Source organism: Pongo abelii, chromosome 7, assembly GCF_028885655.2.
Source record: "Pongo abelii isolate AG06213 chromosome 7, NHGRI_mPonAbe1-v2.0_pri, whole genome shotgun sequence".
Taxonomy (NCBI): Eukaryota; Metazoa; Chordata; class Mammalia; order Primates; family Hominidae; genus Pongo; species Pongo abelii.
In genome coordinates this window covers 68,839,007-68,861,941 of record NC_071992.2, presented here as the reverse complement: position 1 = coordinate 68,861,941, position 22,935 = coordinate 68,839,007, and the positions used below count along the sequence as shown (strand labels likewise).

The 22,935-nt window shown below is 44.7% G+C and overlaps 1 protein-coding gene across 1 annotated transcript; it reads left to right on the top strand.

The window, feature by feature from the left end:
- Window positions 1-738: 738 nt before the first annotated feature.
- LOC100443033 (coiled-coil-helix-coiled-coil-helix domain-containing protein 2-like) lies at window positions 739-1,191 on the top strand. The gene has a single exon (XM_054561070.1). It carries the CDS (start codon window positions 739-741, stop codon window positions 1,189-1,191), a length of 453 nt encoding a protein of 150 aa, XP_054417045.1.
- The last annotated feature ends 21,744 nt before the right edge of the window (window positions 1,192-22,935 follow it).

The following is a 22,935-nucleotide window of genomic DNA, read 5'->3' as shown; positions in this document are numbered from 1 at the left end:
AAAATACCAATGGCATGTTTTGTAGAAATAGAAAAATTGATTCTAAAAGTTATAGGAAATCTCAGGAGATCCTAAATAACCAAAACATCTTGAAAAATAACAAAATTGGAAGATTCACATTTCCTAATTTCAAAACTTACTACAAAGCTACAGTATTCAAAAAAAAGTGATACTGGCATAAGGACAGCTATATAAACCAATGGAAAAGAACAGAAAGCCCAGAAATAATCCCAGAAATATGGGGTCAAATGATCTTCAACAAGGGTGCCAAGACCACTTAATGGAGAAAGGACATTCTCCTTAACGAATGGTGCTAGAAAAACTGAATATTCACATGCAAACAAGTAAAGTTGGATCCTTACATCACACTTTTTTAAACTCAAAATGAGTCAAAGATCTAAAGTTAAAAGCTAAAACAATAAACTCTTAGAAAAAACGGGAAAATCTTCACGAGATTGGATCTGACAACGATTTCTTGGATACCACACCAACAACACAGTCAACAAAAGTAAATAATAAAGAACCGTTCTTTTAATGAAAGTTTAAAACTTTTTGCATCAAAGGACACAATCAACAGAGTGCAAAAACAACCCACAGAATGACAGAAAATATTTGCAAATGACATATCTGATAAGGGATTCGTATCCAGAATAAACAACTCCTAAAACTCAATGACAAAAACAAACAACTCAATTCAAAAATGAGTATTACCAAATGCTGAGCCGCCGTGCAGCTAGTATGCCACGTGGAAGCCGAAGCCACACCTCCTGCAGGGCCCCTCCCACCAGCCGGGCAACTCAGATGAGAGCTACACCCAGGCCAGCACCAGCAGCTCAGCCGCCAGCAGTGGCACCCCCATCTGCAGTTGGCTCTCCTGCTCCTGCGCCCCAGCAGCCAAGTCTGATGGCCCAAATGGCAACCACAGCAGCTGGCGTGGCTGTAGGCTCTGCTGTGGGGCACACACTGGGTTATGCCCTCACTGGGAGCTTCAGTGGAGGAAGTAATGGTGAGCCTGCAAAACCTGACATCACTTACCAGCAGCCTCAGGGAACCTGGCCAGCACAGCAGCAGCAGCCTTGTTTCCATGAGATCAAACAGTTTTTGGAGTGTGCCCAGAACCAGGGCGACATCAACAAGCTCTGTGGGGTTTTCAATGAGGTTCTCAAACAGTGCAGACTTGCAAACAGATAGGCCTAATCAAGAAGTTCACACTGGAGAAATGGAAAATCAGCTCTCATAACCAAGTTAATTCACTATTAAAATATAATTGATAGTGAAGGTATAAAGTATAACCATCAGTTAAACCTCTCGTGTGTCATCTATAGCTTCCTTGCTTCAGAATTGAAATGGAAGAGGGTGTTCTAACTGTGTAGAATTTCATTAAGATGGTGTAGAATTTGGGGCTGGGAAAATGTTTGTGTGGCCTCCTTAAACTGGCTGTTATGATTTTATTCTTTGTGAGTTAATTAGAATGAGATGATTTTCTTCCAAGAAAATGAATATTTCTCTAGAAGATAAACAAATGGCCAATAAATATATGCCTTAGTCATTTGGAAAATACAAATCAAAACCACAGTGAGATACCACTTCACACAAATTAGAATGGCTGTTTATTTCTCATGAAAATAACAAGCACTGGTGATGATGTGGAGAAATTGGAACCCTCATGCATTGCTGGTGGAATGTAAGATGTTTCAGCTGCTATGGAAAACAGTTTGGCAGTTCCTCTAAAATTCAAAACATAAAATTACTATATAATCCAGCAATTCCATTCCTCAATATATACTCAAAAGAATTGAAAGCAGGGACTGAAACAGATACTTGTACACCAATATCCCTCAGGATCTGTAAGGGATTGGTTCCAGGACCCTCTTGGATACCCAGATGTGCGGATGCTCAAGTCCCATATATAAAATGGTGTAGTTTTGCGAAAGCAATCAGTAGATATAAGGGAAAAAATGGTGTAGTATTTATATAAACTGATGCACATCTTCCCATATACCTTAAATCATCTCTAGATTACTTATAATACCTAATATACTATAAGTGCTATGTAAATCATTGTTAATACTGTATTTTTAAACTTGTATTATTTTGTTGTTGTATTTTTTCTGCAATTTTTTTTTTTTTGAGGCAGAGTCTCACTTCATAGCCCAGGCTGGAGTTCAGTGGTGTGATCTCAGCTCACTGCAACCTCTGCCTCCCAGGTTCAAGTGGTTCTCATGCCTCAACCTCCCAAGTAGCTGGGATTACAGGCGTGCACCACTATGCCCAACTAATTTTGTATTTTTAGTAGAGACAGGGTTTCACCATGTTGGCCAGGGTGGTCCCGAACTCCTGACCTCAGGTGATCCACCTGTCTCGGTTTCCTAAAGTGCTGGGATTACAGGCATGAGCCAGCGCACCTGGCCATTCCAAGTATTTTTGAATCCATGATTGGTTGAATCCATGGATGCAGAACCCACAAATACAGAGAGACAACTGTATTATTCATAGTAGCCAGAAGGCAGACAGGAATGAAATTTCAATACATGCTACAACATGGATAATGCTTGAAAATATTATGCTAAGTAAAATAAGCAGACACAAAAAAAGACAAATATGGTGTGATTCCACTTGTATGAGGTATATAGAATAGGCAAGTTCATAGAGACATAAAGTAGAATAGTGGTGACTAGGGACCTGGGGAGAGGGGAGAATGAGGAGTTACTGTGTAATGGGTAGAGTTTCTGTTTGATGTGATGAAAAACTTCTGAAAACGGATAGTGGTGATGGCTGCACAACACTGTGAATGTACTTAATATCAATGAATTAATCGTACTCTCCAAAATGGTCAAAATGATAAATTTTTGTTATGTCTATTTGCCACAATAAAATAAAACACTCTAAAAGGGAATTCAGTCCTCAGCAGAGGCCCTATCTGCATTTTTCCTGGATCAACCACGGCTCAATTGGGTTTCAGAGCCTTATTCTTTTTTTTTTTTTTTTTCGAGACAGAGTTTCACTCTCGTTGCCCAGGCTGGAGTGCAATGGTGCAATCTCGACTCACCATGATCTCAGCTCACCGCAACCTCCGCCTCCTGGGTTCAAGTGATTATCCTGCCTCAGCCTCCTGAGTAGCTGGGATTACAGGCACCTGCCACCATGCCTGGCTAATTTTGTATTTTTAGTAGAGACGGGGTTTCTCCATGTTGGTCAGGCTGGTCTCGAACTCCCGACCTCAGGTGATCAGCCTACCTCGGCCTCCCAAAGTGCTGGGGATTACAGGCATGAGCCACCGCACCCGGCCTCAGAGCCCTATTCTTTTATGAATGCTATTCTAGCCTGAAAATAAAATCTTCCTGCAAGTATCAATCACCCTTGAGCCTGTTCATGTGCTGAGAAATAAAGGAGACAAAAAAATAGTAGGGAACATAGAAAGATGTAGAGGGAAAATATAAACAACACAGGCAAACAGGCTGTGTTAACCAAACAAATACCTACTGTACTTATTTCAAGTACTTCGGGAAATTTAAGAAAAATATGTTAAATACTCAATAAGGACCAGGGGTTTTTAAATTTTTTATGTGACAGAAGAAAGTCCTTGTAGATATGCACTAATTGTTTCCTTCCCTCTCTCCAATCCATGATTTATGGAATACTTAATGGTCATTTACTACTCACCTACCCACAGGAAACTGGCAGATCTGATATTTTACCCTACTTAGAAGCTGATAAATTGGCCTGTTACCGTTTGCTTCATGGATGCTGGCAAAAGACACGAGACTCATGGGTCAGAGACAAAGAATTTTATTACTTCCTATATAGCAAGCAACATGGGTACCAGAATGTTGCATCTTTCTCACCCCCAAATCCCATGGGATTAATGCAGTGGGCCCAGGGGGGCACCTGAACACACCATGAATTGCCTTACAGTACAGAGGAGGAACTCTGGGCTTCAAAAGCCCAAATCATTCATAACATGCAGTAAGCATACCTGTTCTTTGCTCCAAATGGAAATATTTCTTTCAAGAAAGTTTGCTATATAAACATCCTTGAAAAGATAGTCTAGGCTGGGCATGGTGGCTCACACCTCTAATCCCAACACTTCAGGAGGCCGAGGTGGGCAGATCACGAGATCAAGAGATTGAGACCATCCTGGCCAACATGGTGAAACCCAGTCTCTACTAAAAATACAAAAATTAGCTGGGCATGGTGGTGTGCACCTGTAGTCCCAGTTACTTGGGAGGCTGAGGCGGGAGAATAGCTTGAACCCGGGAGGCGGAGGTTGCAGTGAGCTGAGATCATGCCCTTGCACTCCAGCTTGGGCAACAGAGTAAGACTCTGTCTCAAAAAAAAAAAAAAAAAAAGAAAGAAAGAAAAGAAAAGATAGTCTAGATCAAAGGGCTGTCAGTGCCTCTGTTATTAATATTTGCTGGAACTTGAGAGACCCATGGAGAATTGTTTCCCCATAGTATCCACTCCTCACTTCTACTTTCTGGCTAAGCTCGTCCAATTTGTCTTATATGGCATTTAATTAAGGCTACTGCCTACAGGACTCCAAGCAGCAGGATAGGCCAACCTACAGTACGGACCTCAGCCACACCTCTCAGGGTCCTGTATCCAATCAGCAGAACACCCCACAACCCATCAAGGTCTACCTCAGAAATCCAGGTGGCTTTCTCCTTCACTTTCTGTATTGATTTTTTTTTTTTTTTTTTTTTTTTGGACACGGAGTCTCGCTGTGTTGCCCAGGCTGGCAGTGATGCAATCTCGGCTCACTGCCACTGCCTCCCAAGTTTAAGTGATTTTCCTGCCTCAGCAGCTGGGATTACAGGCTCCTGCCACCATGCCTAGCTAATTTTTTTGTATTTTTAGTAAAGTCAGGGTTTCACCATGTTGGCCAGGCTTGTCTCCAACTTCTGATATCAGGTGATCCGCCTGCCTCAGCCTCCCAAAGCGCTGGGATTATAGGCCTGAGCCACGGCGCCCAGCCTCTGTATTGATTTTTTAACTTCGCTCTAGACATTAATCCAGGTACAGAAGGAGGAAGTCCAGGGCAATCCCGTCAACCGTAACAACCCTAGCCAATGGGTTTAGACTGACTTAAATGGCTTTAGGGGGAGAATGTCATAGCTGTGATCACTTCAGCTAAAAGCAGTGGCAAATTCCATACCACCTTTTCTCATTGGATGCTTCCCCTCACAGAAAAAACTGCCATAGGACTTACATAAATAACAAGTCAGTTATCCTATCCCTCCAAGACACAAGCCACAGAACCAAGAGCAGCTGCTTCTGGAGAGCTCTGCACAATCATCTGAGGCTGCATGGTCTCCTGGTGCTGTTTCCTTAAACCTTCAAAGGTCTGTTATGGCCATCCCCGGGGTACAAGTCCCCATGAGAAAGGCTAATTAACACCTGGCTTCCAGACTAAAAGCAAATATCAAGGGTGCACATGGTGCACCTGGAAAGAGAGCTTACAATTATTGCAGCCATCAAATGAGGTCTACATCATTCAGCAGGGAGCACAGAGGGATCTGTGTGAAAAAAAAACTGACAATGCCATCGTGGCCTCCTGGCCAGCTGATACACCTAGGGTTCTTAGTTCAGTTTAAATAATTGAGTCTAGACCTTGATTTGGAATGACGGCCTGAAGGACAGACAGTCCACTTTTCCTGTCTGTAAGAGGACTAGTACACCAGGGGAGGAGTGTTCATTCACCCCACAGAACGACGGAGCCACAGCTGTGAGAATGGGTGTGGAGAAGGCAGGGGACAAAGGAGAGTCCGCCTGTGCTACTTCCAGCAGATTTATCAGCAAGAGTAAGGGAATGGCAATCAAATCACAGTGAAAGTCATCCGGAGGAGGATGGCAGACCTAGAAGTCTTAAATTTCAGGTACTTGCAGCAGTTTAAGAGAGCTACTGTGGGTGATTTTCCTTTTTGAGAAAGGCTGCAGAGAAAGATCACTAATATCGCTCACTCCCCTATACCTCCTGAGGTCTAAGGGGTTCCCTTTCCAAGTGCCAGGGTTGTTCCTTTTCCTCTACTACCATAAAATCATTGTTGTCCATGTCAGTAGCTATAACGTCACCCTTTGTCCAATTATTCCCTTACCCATACCAAGACCTTTCTTTGGAAAGGTCAAGTACAAGAGGAACAAGGAACTTTTATTAAGTGGACAGAGAACACTTCTATTAGTTTGCTTGTGCTGCCATAACAAAGTGCCACAGACTGAGTGAGTGGCTTACACAAAAGAAATTTCGTTTCTTACAGTTCTGGCGGCTGGAGGTCCAAGATCAAGGTGCCATGGGTGCTTTCTGATGAGACCACTCTTCCTGGCTTGTAAATGGTGGCTTCTTGCTGTGCTTCACATGGCCTTTCCTCTGTGCTTGAGTGGAGAGAGAGAGATATCTGCTGTCTGCTCCCCTTCTTTTAAGGACACCAGTTTTATTGGATTAGGACTCCTAATTACCTCTCTATTCTATTTCCAAACACAGTCACATTGGGGATTAGGGCTTCAACATGTGAATTTTAGGGGAACACAATACAACTCACAACAACACTTATTTCCCCACTTTGGCCTGTGCAGACCCCCATAGGAGGACTTGGTAAGCAGTCTATTCAAACATGTGTTCACTATTTTTAGGACCTAAGGCCATGTTAATCCAACAAGAAAATCTAAGTGGCTAAACCAGAATGAAGTTTGAATTCTCTAGGGTACCCTTTTGGCTGGGTTGTTACCCAGAGGGTGCCCCACAAAGCAAACCTGGAACTGCCACTTGAGGAAAGAAGAGAACATTGTCCCCAGTTTTCATAACAGCAGAAACTCAAATTTTCAAAATAGGTTTGTTGCAAGACCATCCCCCAGGTCTTCTCCCTGCACATTTTAAGGTCAAAGATACTGACTCCCTATGTTCTAGACTCTTTTTTCCAGAATGTTTGTCTGGCAAACAGCCTTGGAGGATAATCATGTCTCCCTCTAGAGCAAAGGCAGTGTTGTTAAATTTTCAGTGTAATAATGTTTTATTCTAGAGCAAAGATCAGACACACTCATTTCCCACTAATGGAGAATTGGGATTCTTAAACTTGGGATTCCTTTCTTGTACACAACCTAATGAATGCTCAGATTTCATCTGCCCCCCATCACATTACCCCATGGGAACTGGCCTTGGGGAACTGGTGTAAATATGCTAAACTCTGGCTATTACCGCTATTCCATGAGACATAAAGTCCTTTGTCTCTGAGCCAAGTGTCTCATGTTTTCTGCCAACACCCCTGAAACTATGGCAAGCTCACTTATTAGCTTGCAAGTAGACTTTTCATACTTCTTTTTCTTCTTCTTTTTTTTTTTTTTTTTTTGGAGCCAGGGTCTTGCTCTGTCACCTAGGCTGCAGAGCAGAGGTGCAATCATAGCTCACTGTAGCCTCAACCTCCCAGGCTCAAGTGATCCTCCCACCTCAGCCTCCTAAGGAGCTGGGAGTGTGTCCTGGCATGTCACCATGCCTAGCTAATTTTTTAATTTTTTGTAGAGATAGAGTCTTACCATGTTGTGCAGGCTGGGATTCACACTTCGTTTTGTTTTTTTTTTTTATTTTCAACAGAGTCTCCCTCTGTCACCCAGGATGGAGTGCAGTGGTGCGATCTTGGCTCACTGCAAGCTCCACCTCCTGGGTTCAAGCGATACTCCTGCCTCAGCCTCCTGAGTAGGTGGGAATACAGGTATGCACCACCACGCCCAGCCAATTTTTGTATTTTTGGTAAAGATGGGGTTTTGCCTTGTTAGCCAGGCTGGGTTCAAACTCCTGACCTCAGCTGATCCACCCACCTGGGCCTCTCAAAGTGCCAGGATTACAGGCCTGAGCCACCGCACCCAGCCACTTCACACTTCTTGATTATCACTCTCACATCTTTTGTCCTGATCATTACCAAGGAAGCAGCCAAAAGAAGATAATTCCTTTCTGAAGACAACCAAATTCAGTGACCAAACTGCCTTGCTACGGTGCGTGGACCAGGACAAGGCGAGAGAGTAGAGTGAGAAATATTTTTCAGTCAATTTTTGAGGAGGCAGTTTCAATACTCAACACAGGAAGCTTGTGAATGGTAGGGAACTGTGCTGGTCCATTTGTGTTGCTACAAAAGAATACCTGAAACTGAGTAATTTATAAAGAAAAGAGATTTATTTGGCTCATGGTTCTGCAGGCTGTATAAGAAGCATGGCACCAGCATCTGCTTCTGGTGAGGACTCAGGAAACTTACAAACATGGCAGAAGGCAAAGGGGGAGCCCGTGTATCACATGGTGAGAGACAGCAAGAGAGACAGCAGGAAGCTCCAGGCCCTTTTAAAAACTCAAATCTTGCATGAACTCATGGAGCAAGAACTCACTCATTACTGCAAGGATTGCACCAAGCCATTCATGAAGGATCTTGCCCCCATGATCCAAACATTTCCCACCAGACCCTACCTCCAACTTTAGGGATTACATGTCAATATGAGATTTGGAGGGGACAAACATCCAAACCATATCAGGAACACATAAAAACTCCATCAAATACCTTGATTATTAGGCCACGGTTGACTCCCCTTCGAAAAAATGCTCCTCGTTGTCAGAATGCAAATGGTCCAGAAAACCAGACACATGACATGGATCAGTTTCACAGGCTACAGTGGTCTGACAGGAGTTGGCTGATCAGACTAGAACAATAATGCTGTAGCCTGAAGGAGTGTCAACAATGGTGAAGTACCACTGATAGCCCTCAGAGGGGTCAGGGATCCAGTGCAGTCAATCCACCAGGAGCAGTCAAGGGCAGTGTCCCATGCAACACAGTCTCCCATTCTGTGAGGGGAGGAAGGTCGGATGGCTGGCGTAAGGAGACTACGGAGTGTTCTGAAAAAGTTTCAGCAAGGGTAGTGGAGGGTCCTAGAGCCAAAGTGACCTGTTAGAGACATCCAAGAACAGATCTTAGGATACCTGCTGTATTCAACCATTCTCTGGAAGCAGCCATGAGCAGTGTGTCCTCTGCATCCACATAGTGATAGATATCAGAACTTGCCCATCTAGAACCATGTTCAACCACACTCTCTGCAAGTAGAAAACCTAATATTCCTTCTCATGGCCACCACAACCAGCTACGGTTAACAAAAGGATTCCATAAAATGGGTACCAAAAGAAATAGAAAGAATAATAAGACCTACTACTATTTGATAGCACAATAGGGTGACTATTGTCAATAATAGCTTAATTGTATATTTTAAAATAACTTAAAGAATGTAATTGGTTATGTGCAGCTCAAAGGATAAATGCACATTGCCTGCCTATATCAAAACATCTCACCTGCCCCATAAATATATACACTTACTATATACCCACAAACTATTTTTTAATGTAAAAAAAAGGTACCATAAGAAATTCTATTAAAGGCCGGGCATGGTGACTCACACCTGTAATCCCAGCACTTTGGGAGGCCGAGGCGAGTGGATCACCTAAGGTCAGGAGTTCACGACCAGCCTAGCCAACATGCCAAAACCCCATCTCTACTATAAATAAAAAAGTAGCTGGGCGTGGTGGTTGGCACCTGTAATCCCAACTACTCGGGAGGCTGAGGCAGAAGAATCACTTGAACCCAGGAGGCAGAGGTTGCAGTGAGCCCCGAGATCGCGCCACTGCAGCCTGGATGACAGAGCAAGACTCCCATCTCAAAAAAAAAAAAAAAAAAGGAAAAAGAAAAAAAGAAATTCTATTACAAAGAACAAAGCAGGCGTGGTGGCTCACACCTGTAATCCCGGCACTTTGGGAGGCTGTGGCAGGCGATCACTAGAGTCTAGGAGTTCGAGTCCAGCCTGGCCAACATGGCAAAACCCTGTCTCTATCAAAAATACAAAATTTTATACAAAAATTAGCCGGGTGTGTTGGCACACGCCTATAGTCCAACGTACTCTGGAGGCTGAGGTAGGAGAATCACTTGAGCTCAGGAGGGAGAGGTTGCAGTGAGCCAAGATCGCACCACTGCACTCCAGCCTGGGTGACAGAGTGAGACCCTGTCTCAAAAATAAATAAGTAAAAATAAAAGAACAAAGGAAGTAAGATACTTTGGAGTCTTATTTAGAATAAGTCTATTTAGAATAATGTGCTAACGGACATTCTATATATATATATATATATATGAGTATTTTAAATATGTAAAAGGAAAGGAACTAAGCAGAGTATCATAGGTAGTGTCAATTTCTAATACAGAAATATTTATAATTTATAAAAAGATTATTTGAGGTACTAAAAACATCTCTAAATCTCTGCAGAGAAAGGTACAATAAAAGGTACGTAATTTTTTCAATGTGTAGATTATCTTTTTCTTTTCTCTGTAACTAAAAACAGCCTGAAGGATTTTTTGTTGTTGGCCTCTTTTCTGTCTGTGGAAATCAGACAAGTAAGAGGAAGGAGTAGAGAAACAGCTCCCTTCCTATCTCACAGCCCAGATGGACGAGGCCTCCCTTTGACTGTCTGGAACAGGGATCTGCTGAGAGGGAGAAAAGGCGAGTGGGAGTTGCAGCAGGCCTAGTAAGGGCATCATAATGTCCTATTACCCACCTACCCAAGTGTCAATTCTTCTAAAAGATGTATTGAGATATAAAAACACCCCCTTACAGTATACAATTTATTCCCAAAGTATATTCACAGGGTTGTATAACACCATCACCACAATCTGAGTTTAGAATATTCACATCATACCAAATAGAATCCCACTGGTAATGACTCCCTCAACAACTACATACACACACACACAAACACACACACACCAGCCCTAGAAAACCATTCACTACTTTTTTTTTCCTTTTTTTTTTTTTTTTGAGACAGGGTCTCCCTCTCACCCAGACTGGAATAAAGTTGCATGATCTCAGCTCACTGCAACCTCTGCCTCCCAGGTTTAAGCAATTCTCCTGCCTCAGTCTCCCGAGTAGCTGGGAGTATCGGCGTGTGCCACCAGGCCCAGCTAATTTTTGTATTTTTAGTAGAGACAGGGTTTTGCCATGTTGGCCAGGCTGGTCTCGAACTCCTAGCCTCAAGTGATTTGCCCGCCTCAGCCTCCCAAAGTGCTGGGATTACAGGCATGAGCCACTACATCCCGCCATTCATCTACTTTCTATCTCTATAGATTTGCCCATTCTGGACATTCATATAAAGAGAACCATACAATATGTGGTCTTCTGTGGCTGGCTTCACTTACTTAGCTTGTTTTCAAGGTTTATCCATGTCACAGCATGTATCAGTACTTCATTCCTTTTCATTGCTGAACTGTACTCCACTGTACTGGTGGATATACCACATTTTGTCTATTCATTCATCATTTGATGGACATTTGAGCTATTTCCACTTGTTGGCTATTATGAATAATGCCACTAACAACATTCTTGTATAAGTCTTTGCGTGGACATGTGTTTTTAATTTTCTTGGGCATATATGTAGTCATGAAATCGCAGGCTCATGTGGTAACTCTATGGTTAACATTTTGAGGAACTGCCAAACTGCCTTCCACAGCAGCTGCCCTATCAAAAGTGTGCAAGGATTCCAATTTCTCCATAACCTGCTCAACACTCGTTATTGTCTTTCTTTAATATAGTCATCCCAGTGGGCTTGCAGTGGCATCCCACTGTGGTTTTGATTTGCATCTCTCTAATAGCTAACGATGGTCAGCATCTTTCCATATGCTTATTGGCCATTTATATATCTTCTTTGGATAATTGGCTACTCAAATCCTTTCCCATTGTTTAACTGGATTACTTATCTTTTTGTTGTTGACTTGTAAGAGCTCTTTATATATTCTGGATATCAGTTTCTTATCAGGTATATGATTTCCAAATACTTTCTCTCATTCTTTGGGTTATCTTTTCATTTTCCTCATGTACCATTTGCAGCACAAAAGGTTTAAATTTTTATACAGTCGAATTTTTCTATTTTTTACTTGGTTTCTTGCACTTCTGATGTGATAACTAAGCACTGAGTAATCCAAGGTCACATTTACTCTTATGTTTTCTTCTAAGAATGTAATAATTTTTGCTCTTTCATTTAGGTCTATGATCTATTTTGAGTTGATTTTGTATATAAGAAAGAAGTTCAATTTTATTCTTTTGCATGTATCCACTTCTCCCAGGACCATATATTGAAAAGGCTAATTTTTCCCTCATTGAACTGCATGCCCATTTTAAGCAAAAAAATGATTGTTTTCTATGACTGCAGTCCGAGAGAAGGATAATCAGGCTCATTGACTCAGTCTTCTCACATCCCAGAATTTCTAGCACTTGTTATTTTGTGACATAAACCTCCTCCAAACACATTTGTTACCTAAACAAACACAAGAACTGTACTTAACCTTGCTGAACTACATAAGAATTTGAACCACTTCTGTTTGCTATAAATACGCAGTGCTGTGAAAGAGGCTGTTGGTTTCTATTGAAACTCAATTCTAGAGTATTTGTCTGGGAAGCTGGGGGACTGATTTTCCTGTTTTACCCATGACCTCTCCCAATAAATGCATTTATTAATTTCCATGAATTGTTATGGCTGGTGGGAGGTATGCAGCAGCCGCCAGTTGTATGGCTAGAACATGCAGGCTGCCAACAGAAGGCCACAAAGACTATTGAATCTCTCTTCCCAATTTCATCACTGCCTTGGCCCCTGTGAATTCATGCCCCTCCTGGGCCTCCCACCTTACTGCAGAGAGAATAACGGGGACATAAAAGGATTCTTCAGGCTAATCCCACTGCAGCAGTTCTAAAACATCAGATGAGATTGTTGCTCTCACGGTGGTTCACTGAAGACCAGAGCTGGACAATAGTTGATAGAACTGTGCTCAACTCCGAACACAGCAAGAGAAAGTGAGGATTTTATAGCCAAGGACCAGGGTGAGGGTCAGTGGATGGAAAATTATTAAGAGGAAATATCAGAGGTAAGAGGGAATCTGGCTGAACCAACATGAAAGGATTCTGGCTGAAGGCGGGCCAGGGTGATCAGACATCAATGGGATAGTAGGGCGTGAGGAAGCTGATGAGATACTGAGAATGATTAGATATCAACAGTGACCAGATATCGATGCTGGGGGATTCTGACTAAATCAACTTTAAGGTATTCTCTCTAAAGCTAGGCGATGCAAAAATGGACAAAAAGTCCAAAAGTCAAGGCCTCGTCAGGAATAGGAACCAGAGGAGGCTGAGTTGGTCAGGGAGAGACCCTCTGTCAGTGGACCAACTCACACAAGCGACTTGGTGCATCAAAGGCACTCAAAAAAAAAAAAACTATCGATAGAAAACATTGAAGATTTAACTCAAAGCCTATATTTGTTGCATGGGACTCCAGAAAAAAAAAAAATCTATTGAAGTGGATTTTTAAAAGCCTACAAACAATCTCAGATGAAGAGTTATCCTTATTTTAGAGAAGTCAATCTCTATTTCAACCTCTACTGATCTTTCAGACTGCACTGTTCATTCTAATTCTTATAATACAAAGTCAGAGCAGCAGATACTCTAGGGAAAGAATGCTTGCACCGTGAAATCCACAAGTCCTGGGCATGGCCTGGAGACACAATGTCCAGGTCCCCCACCCAGTCAGGGTGCCAGATGGTGCCTGCTCCTCCCTAGGTAGAGACATGGAAAAACGTAGAATGCCAGGATCTTAAATCTGTAAGAGTAAAGATTCAGGAAATTCCCTTATTTACAGATAAGACAACGAAGGCCCAGAGTATTAAGGGGTTTGGCCTATGCCACACAGGGATTTGAAGTTGATGCAGAAATATCTGCAGTGTACTAATGTTTTTCATTTAAATCACAGATGTAAGATGGTTTTTCATTCAAAATCTGATACTTCAAGCATGCCACTGCCATATCCAAACTTTTAAGCTGACGTTTTGATAATGAATATTAAGTGCTAGGTAAGATGGGGCAGGGTGGTGTTTAGTTACTACAGCTTCAAACCAACCAAATCTAAATATAATTTCTAGCTACCTTGTTGAAACACAAAAGACATCCTCCAGTACCTTTTTCTCTGCATTACATGCATTACAATGAGAGGTCAGTGGACCTTTGTTCCTTGGATTATTCTGACATTGTTCAAAGAGCCTCCCAGTTTGCAGCTCACAGAACCCAGGTGCCGGCCACCCCTGAACACAGGTCCCCAGACCTTACTGTCAAATTCGGCAATTATTTTCTGTCTCTCTCTGCAGCTGCACTCAGAAGACTGCTTTTGTGGACCACCAGGAATTTCCTGTGATAGAATATCAGAAAGCTACTGGTGACTCGGAGGAGGTGACTTCACAGGGCAAAAGTTCCCTTTCTACAATAAACATTCTCAGTGTGGCCATGTGGGAGACTTCCTACACAGACCCCACACCTCCCAGCCACTTGTCATCTTGACACCAAATAGCCAGAGAAAGAAATAGAACCATTTGTAAGAGGTCATCCTTTTTTTAAAATGAACTTGCCTATGGGTTCTGAGTATGTTATATCATCACGAAAACCCATGGAAAAAGCTTACCTGAAAATGATTTTAAGAAAACATATGGGCTTTTTAGGGGCCGGGGCATGGTGGTTCACACCTGTAATCCCAGCACTTTGGAAGGCCAAGGCAGGCAGATCACGAGGTCAGGAGATCAAGACCATCCTGGCTAATGTGGTGAAACCCCGTCTCTACTAAAAATACAAAAAATTAGCCGGGCGTGGTGGCGGGAGCCTGTAGTCCCAGCTACTCAGGAGGCTGAGGCAGGAGAATGGCGTGAACCCGGGAGGCAGAGCTTAAAGTGAGCTGAGATTGTGCCACTGCACTACAGCCTGGGCGACACAGCGAGACTCTATCTCAAAATAAAATAAAATAAAATAAAAATAAACATATGGGCTTTATAAGGCAAATAAGCAAGCCAATTCACAGTTCTAAGTGAGGGATGAGGCTGTCAAATGATTATAAGGCCCTTAAGCCTCCTGAGGCACCTTGCAAGATGTTTGAGAGAAAGTGAGGCTTTGCTCCCTCCCTAGCACACGGACTTCTCAGCCACAGGACCCGGCGGGAAGCCGGATGCACTCAGCCCTTTACTTCTCCAACAGCCATTACAAAAGGCACCATTTGGAAGAAAGTCATTGAAGAGAGAAGCCAGGCTGGGCGCGGTGGCTCATGCCTGTAATCCCAGCACTTCGGAAGGCCGAGGCAGGCGGATCACGAGGTCAGGACATCGAGACCAGCCTGGCCAACATGGTGAAACCCTGTCTCTACTAAAAACACAAAAAATTAGCTGGGCATGGTGGCACATGCCTGTAGTCCCAGCTACTTAGGAGGCTGAGGCAGGAGAATTGCTTAAACCCAGGAGGCAGAGGTTGCAGTAAGCCAAGATTGCACCACTGCACTCCAGTCTGGGCAACAGAGCAAGACTCTGTCTCAAAAAAAAAAAGAGAAAGAAAGAAAAGAAGAGAGAAGCCAGAGCATGTGGTGATCAACCGTCAGAGCTGGTGCACACTTAAGACACCTACAGTCCTCTTGCATCAGGTAAGGGCGTGGTCTGGGGGAAGAGGAGCCAGCACCAACATGCACAGACACCATTACCAAAGGAAAGACAGCACAGCTGGCAAAACTTTGACTTTCCTCCTCGATCTTTCAAATAGCGCATTCTACTCCTTAATTTATCCTGGGTTTTTTTTGTTGTTGTTTATTTTTGTTTCTGTTTTTGTTTTTTTGAGATGGAGTTTCGCTCTTGTTGCCCAGGCTGGAGTGCACTGGTGCGACCTCAGCTCACCGCAAACTCTGCCTCTCGGGTTCAAGCGATTCTCCTGCCTCAACCTCCCAAGTAGCTGGGATTGCAGGCATGCACCACCATGCCCGGCTAACTTTGTATTTTTTGTACAGACAGGGTTTCTCCATGCTGGTCAGGCTGGTCTTGAACTCCCGACCTCAGGTGATCTGCCCGCCTCGACCTCCCAAAGTGCTGGGATTACAGGTGTGAATATGCTCATCCAAATTATAAGCAAGGACTCTTGCCCGTACACCTGGCTGCCCCTTCTACCTAGCTTATGGCTTTGACCTCATGACTTTCACTTGTCCCCTTTGGTCAATGTTTCCCATTCATATGATCAGTCTCCCCAAGGAACTAATAAGCTCCTCTCCCTTTTGTAAAACAGGACCTAATGCTTTGGTCAGACTTGAGTTTTCCCAGGTTCATGTGTGTGTCTGTGTATGTATGTGTCTATGTATGGGTTCTCTCACACACACAACACCGTGGGGGGTCTAGAGCCCTTACCAGGCTTTCTGTAAAAAGCTAATGGCTGACCAGGTGCAGTGGCTCATGCCTGTAATTCCAGCAATTTGGGAGGCTGAGGTGGGCTGATCACCCGAGGTCAGGAGTTACAGACCAGCCTGGCCAACATGGTGAAACCCCATCTCTACTAAAAATACAAAAATTAGCCGGGCGTGATGGCACACGCCTATAATCTCAGCTAGTCGGGATGCTGAGGCACAGGAATCGCATGAACCTGGGAGGTGGAGGTTGCAATGAGCCGAGATGGCGCCACTGTGCTCCAGCCTGGGCAACAAAGAGAGACTACTCAGTTTCAGTTAAAAAAAAAAAAAAAAAAAAAAAAAGGTCACGGCAGCTAGGACCAGCTGCAGTTGGAGCAGGCAGCTGCCCTCCCAGGGCCATTCCTGTTCCCTGCAGCCCCACAGGCCCTCTCTCCCCTAGGGGTCGAGTAGGAGACCAGTGCTATAAGCAGGAAACACAGAGTTACATGCATCTTTGGCACCACCCCTGACAGAGCCCGCGCTGGATTCATCACTGTTCTCCTAACGGCTTCCGCGTATGAGGCGTGAACTTCACCATCTCCATCTTGATTTTGACCTGTTTCTACGGGAACTGGGATCACGAGCAGGACTTTGCAGCACAACGCTGGCACCGATTTCACCTTTTCTGGGTGAAATACAGATTCGGTTGAATGACGGTCGCTTTCACTGCCTCCCGCTGAGGATTTGGCAGGGGCTCCTTTCAAGGCCACAAGTGTGGGTGACCTAGCCCCACCTCAAGCGGGCATGAAAGTACAGGCCGTGCAACGCGTCCGACCAAGGGTGATGAAAAGGGAAGTAGTGGGCACCATAGACACGATTCCAGACCCCTCTTCATCCAGATTGTGGCTTGAGCCCTCAGCAATGACGTGGTTCCCATCCCTGCATCCCACACCGCAGCCCCAGGGCTCTCCCCGTCCAGGCAGCACCGTCTATGGCGAAGGCACACAGCGCAGATTGTAGGGTTTGGGGCTGGGCCAAGAGCTACCAGGCTTCGCAACAGCGACTGGCGGCTCCCTGCTACACCGGGCTTACTCCCCCAGCTCTGCTGGGGGCTCCACTCCCGAACAGCTCCCCGTTTTCCTTCACTCACGGTGTCTCCTTTCCCCGGATTCCTGGGTTCAACCTTGATTTTCACCCATTGTCTCGCTTCCTCCTAGCCAGCCTTCTAACCCCGCCGAACCGCTGCACATTGACATTTACAAACGCATGCTTTAGATAGAATAAACCAGCACCGCCCTATTCCCTACAGAATGTTCAGGAAGGATCTAGACAAGCGGACCCAGGCAGTCCTCAGGCCTGGAGGACGCAACTGGGAACTGGAGTGGAGTAACCCGGGTGCAGCGCCAGGCCACAGCCTGTAAACCTTTCTAAAATTACTCTCTCATCAAGGGTCTCTGAGGCCCTCACCTTCGAAAATTTCAGGTCAACAAGATGGCTTCTGAGCACTTACTTGGTGCCAGGCATAAAATAGCCCAGAGCCCGGCCCTGGTGGACTCGGCATAACGAGGACGGCAGACAGAAATCAAATAATTATAAAAATAAACTTTAAAGTGTCTGAAGTGCTCCAGAGGAAAACTCAAAGGGCTCTAAAAGCAAATAACACAGCCTGGGTATTGTGATGGCATGAACTTTCCTAACAGCCCGGGAGTTCAGCCTGGTTAAGGAAGTGGCACCGTTATGCCTGCGGGGAATCGCCCCGAAGCGTGGGTGCGGGCGCAGCGGGGCTGCGGGAGGCCCCGGCGTCACACAGCCCACAGGCTCCGGGAAAACGCAAGAACGGAGGCGACCGCTTAGGCCCCGGCTCTCACCCCGGTCTTAGTAAATTGATGCAGCCCTGCCTGCTGCCACTATTCAATACGCCTGGTGTCTTCCGCAGCAGCAGAAAAACTGACCCTGGAGAATTTAAGCAGAAAAGTATGCCCTGCATTTCTCAAACAACCTGGAGAGACGCGAGAACTGCGCTCAGAAAACTGCAAGAAACGCCGCAGCCCAGGTGGGAGGAGTCCAGCCAAAATCACAGCAGAAGCGGAAGCCGGTGAGTAATGCTCGCGGGGCCCCCTAGCTCAGCGCACAGGCCCCAGGGTCAGCCTGTTTCCTTCACTTCTTAGTTTTTTTGTTTGTTTGTTTTCTTTTGATTCGGAGTCTCGCTCTGTCGCCCAAGCTAGAGTGCAGTGGCACGATCTCAGCCCACGGCAACCTCCGCCTCCTGGATTCAAGCGATTCTCTTGCCTCAGCCTCCCGAGTAGCTGGGATTACAGGCTCCCGCCACCACGCCCGGCTAAGTTTTGTATTTTTAATAGAAAAAGGGTTTCACCACGTTGGCCAGGCTGGTCTGGAACTTCTGGCCTCAAATGATCCGCCCGCCTTGGCCTCCCAAAGGCCTGCTGGGATTAAAGGCGTGAGCCACCGTGCCCAGCCTTCACTTCTTAGTTCTATCACTTACTATGAATAACTGTGCAACCTTGAGCAAGTTGATTAACCTCTCTGTGCCTCAGTTTCCTCATCTCCAAAATTAACCTTTTAAAATGCCATATTTCAACAAATCTAAAGTGCTGTCAATTTTATGATGTACTAATACTTTATAAGCCACTAAGAAGAAAAACACTGCCAGTTAAACTATGACACATGCTTTCACATCACTTCAAATTTTTATCTTACATATCATTAAAAATCCTTAATTAGGCGGAGCACGGTGGCTCACACCTGTAATCCTAGCACTTTGGGAGGCCGAGGCAGGCAGATCACTTGAGGTCAGAAGTTCAAGACCAGCCTGGCCAACTTGGTGAAACCCCCGTCTCTACTAAAAATACAAAAAGTAGCTGCGTGTGGTAGTGCACACCTGTGATCCCAGCTACTTAAGAGGCTGAGGTAGGAAGATCACCTGAGCCCAGGAGGTTGAGGCTGCAGTGAGCCAAGATCACACCACTGCACTCCAGCCTGGGCAACAGAGCAAGACTCTATCTTAAAAAAAAAAAAAAGAGAGAGAAAAACAAAAAAGCCTTAATTCGACTTTATTTAGATACAAGTTTTCATCATGTCATTCTTATACACACACACAAAGGAGCATATAATTTTTAAAACCAGTTAGGATAGTTCTAGATCTTTTTCAATTCAGAGTCCAAGTATCACAGGGCGAGAACTATGTATTAGGTGTCAAGGTCAGAAGCAGAATCCAGCATTCCAAATTCTACCACCTGCGGCCTGGTCATTGTGGTCCATGAGTTTCCACTCAAAGGTCTTTGCTCTCTGTGCCATCAGGACACCGGCAGCATTTTCTCCTGGACCTTCATCAAGCCTCAGACACCTCTTCTGCAAGTTTTGGTGTGCTGTTTTCTTGACCTTACCTGGGGTGTCAAGAAGCTTTCAGAACACAGCCACAGTCCCTTCCAAATGATCCTTCTGGGGTTGTTATCTGAAACAGCGGAGACTGGCATCCTTTTATGCCAACAAGAAGACCACTAAGTGTGTGCATCATGGACAAGGATGACCATGGGGCTGACGGCCATCTGATCACTCAGGAGGATCACAAGATGCTCCCTGGGGCTGAGCCCCATCTCAGCACAGACCACAGACAGGCATTCCTACCAGCCCCAGGAAGAGGGCTGCGAGGGGTGAGTTAATTTACATAAAGAACTTAGACCTAGGCCTGGCACACAGAAAGCACTCAGTAAATGTCAGTTATGTGTGTTTGTTTGAAGAAATACTGTAGTAAATTATTAGTGTTTTATAAAGTTGAGATTTTCATTTTGTTTTGTAGATTGAGCAGGGCTTATGCATACCTGCAAGATAAGGAAAATGAGCTCAACTACTACACCATTTACATGCTTTCAAAAGTATTTTATAATTTGGGGAGGGCTATGAGGGAGAGGAATAGATAAGCAAAATAATCTTTCCTTAGTTTTGCCAGACAGCCAGGCTGTTCTCTTGATGAAAATGAAATGTACATAAGCACATAGCTAGGATTCAGACCAGCTCGAAGAAGTCACAGCACGCAGGGATATTCCCTATGGTTCAGTGCAAGTGTATAAATAAACTTTGCGGCCATGCGCGGTGGCTCACGCCTGTAATCCCAGCACTTTTGGGAGGCTGAGGCGGGTGGATCACCTGAGGTCAGGAGTTTGAGACCAGCCTGGTTAACATGGTGTAACCCCATCTCTACTAAAAATACAAAAATTAGCCAAGCATGGTGGTGGACACCTGGAATCCCAGCTACTTGGGTGGCTGAGGCAGGAGAACCGCTTGAACCTGGGAGGCGGAGGTTGCAGTGAGTGGAGATCACGCCATTGCACTCCAGCCTGGGCAACAACAGCGAAACTCTGTATCGAAAATAAATAAATAGGCCGGGCGCGGTGGCTCACCCCGTAATCCCAGCACTTTGGGAGGCTGAGGCGGGCGGATCACGAGGTCAGTAGATCGAGACCATCCTGGCTAACACGGTGAAACCCCGTTTCTACTAAAAATACAAAAAATTGGCTGGGCATGGTGGTGGGCGCCTGTAGTCCCAGCTACTCGGGAGGCTGAGGCAGGAGAATGGCATGAACTCAGGAGGTAGAGCTTGCAGTGAGCCAGGATGGTGCCACTGCAGTCCGGCCTGGGCGAAAGAGCGAGACTCTGTCTCAAAAAAAATAAATAAATAAATAAAATAAATAAATAAATAACTTTTTCCCCAATTTTCTCCACTTCCAATGATTTAAATGTATCTCAGTTATCATGTAGTGTACTTAGGAACTAAAAACAGCCTTGTTGGTTTTCTTTGTGTTATGATTTGTAACACTGGATTCTGCTTCTGACCTTCACACCCAATACACAGTCCTCGCCCTGCAAGAGCTCATTTAGAGATGGAAAAGATTCTCCCCACGGAGGAGCTGTCAGAATAAGGAGTGGGAACAAAGACCAGGACACCCTCTCCCAGTTCCTGCTGCATGAGTAATCAGAAGCCGCAGAAGGCAGTGTGGCTCAGCTGGCCCAGGCTGGTGCTCTGCTCAACTGGAAAAGCTTTTATTTCACAATCCTTTTTGAGTAATAGAAAATATTTTAACCCTTAAACACCATCAGTCCTTTGTCCATGCATTTATTTTCAGTGCAATTTGGTATTTCTAAGACTATTTGAAATCTGGATTTGGGAACTCACTGGCTACAGGGATCAAAATTCTGCTCTCTTTGGGTTTACCTATAAAATGAGAATAAATAACTGGGTGCAGTGGCACATGCCTGTAATCCCAGCTACTCAGAAAGCTAAGGCAGGAGGATTGCTTGAGCACAGGAGTTCAAGACCAGCCTGGGCAACATAGCAAGACCCTGTCTCAATTTTAAAGGAAAAGAAAATACTGTTGCATCACGAGGGAAAAAAAGAAAAAAAAAAACAGTTACCTCTTGAGCTGCCAATGTCTCTGACTGATTTCCAATTAGAATCAACTAAAATGGCCAGGCGCAGTGGCTCACGCCTGTAATCCCAGCACTTTGGGAGGCCGAGCAGGGCAGATCACTTGAGTTCAGGAGTTCAAGACCAGCCCGGCCAACATGGTGAAACCCCGTCTCTAATAAAAATACAAAAATTAGCCTGGTGTGGTGGCACTTGCCTGTAATCTCAGCTACTCAAGAGGCTGAGGCAGGAGAATCAATTGAATACAGGAGGCAGAGGTTGCAGTAAGCAAGATCACGCCATTGCTCTCCAGCCTAGGCAACAGAGTGAGATTCCATCTCAAAAAGAAAAAAAAAATTAACTAAAATCAGTATGAATAGCATAGACTCAGGTGGCAGGTGTACAGGGAGCAGCAGTAGTTTGGGGCACTTGCCAACTCTCCCCATTTGCAGGCCATTTTGTCAGGCTTCCAAACTTAGAAAACAATTGTTAGCTTAGAACATGGTTGTGGGCCAAAATATAAGGATTTTTTACTTTGACAAACACTGTAAAGTTGCCCTCAAAAAGGATATGCCAAGTATAGTCCCAACAATGGTGTAAGAGGGTACCCAGTTCCACACATTCTCACTGACACTGGATTCTGCAATTATGATTTCATTCTTGGTAAGGTTGTGCAGACTCCATATGCTTATGGACTACTTTTTCAGATTTCTCATTTCCCTATTGGGGTGTTTCATCCATCCATAGTCTTTGCACCTTAAGCAGTAACCTAACAGGTGGACATCCATGCAGACTGAAGAGGACCATGAGCTCATAAGCTGGTGCAGTGGAAAAAAGGGAACTCCAATTCCCAAGGTCATTAGGCCCAACACAAGCTGGGACCCTCTCCCAGAAGCCTGCTCCCAAAACCTGCAGGCAGAGAGGATAAAAGTGCTTCAAGGAACGCTTACTGTGTTTCACCCTTCATGAAAAGAGTCAGTGGGCTGTCACTGTGTGGAGACAAAGCCAGGAGGGTGAGGCCTGTGGCGATTTGGTGCAGCCCAGAAGTGCAGGGCGAGCAGCTGCGGCCAGTTCTCCCTCCTGTCACTTAGCCTCTCGCCTTGGAGTTCCCATAGCTGTGAGCTTGAAGTCTCAATTTATAGATTTCTTTGTTTATTCTAAAGTAAAGAAGCAGGAAGTTCATTTTTCCATGACCTTGACTAGATGTCTTTGATGATCATGTTTAATGGGTTAAAGATTCAACATCGTTTATTTATGTCATTATAACATGACGCCATCCTTGTTGTTA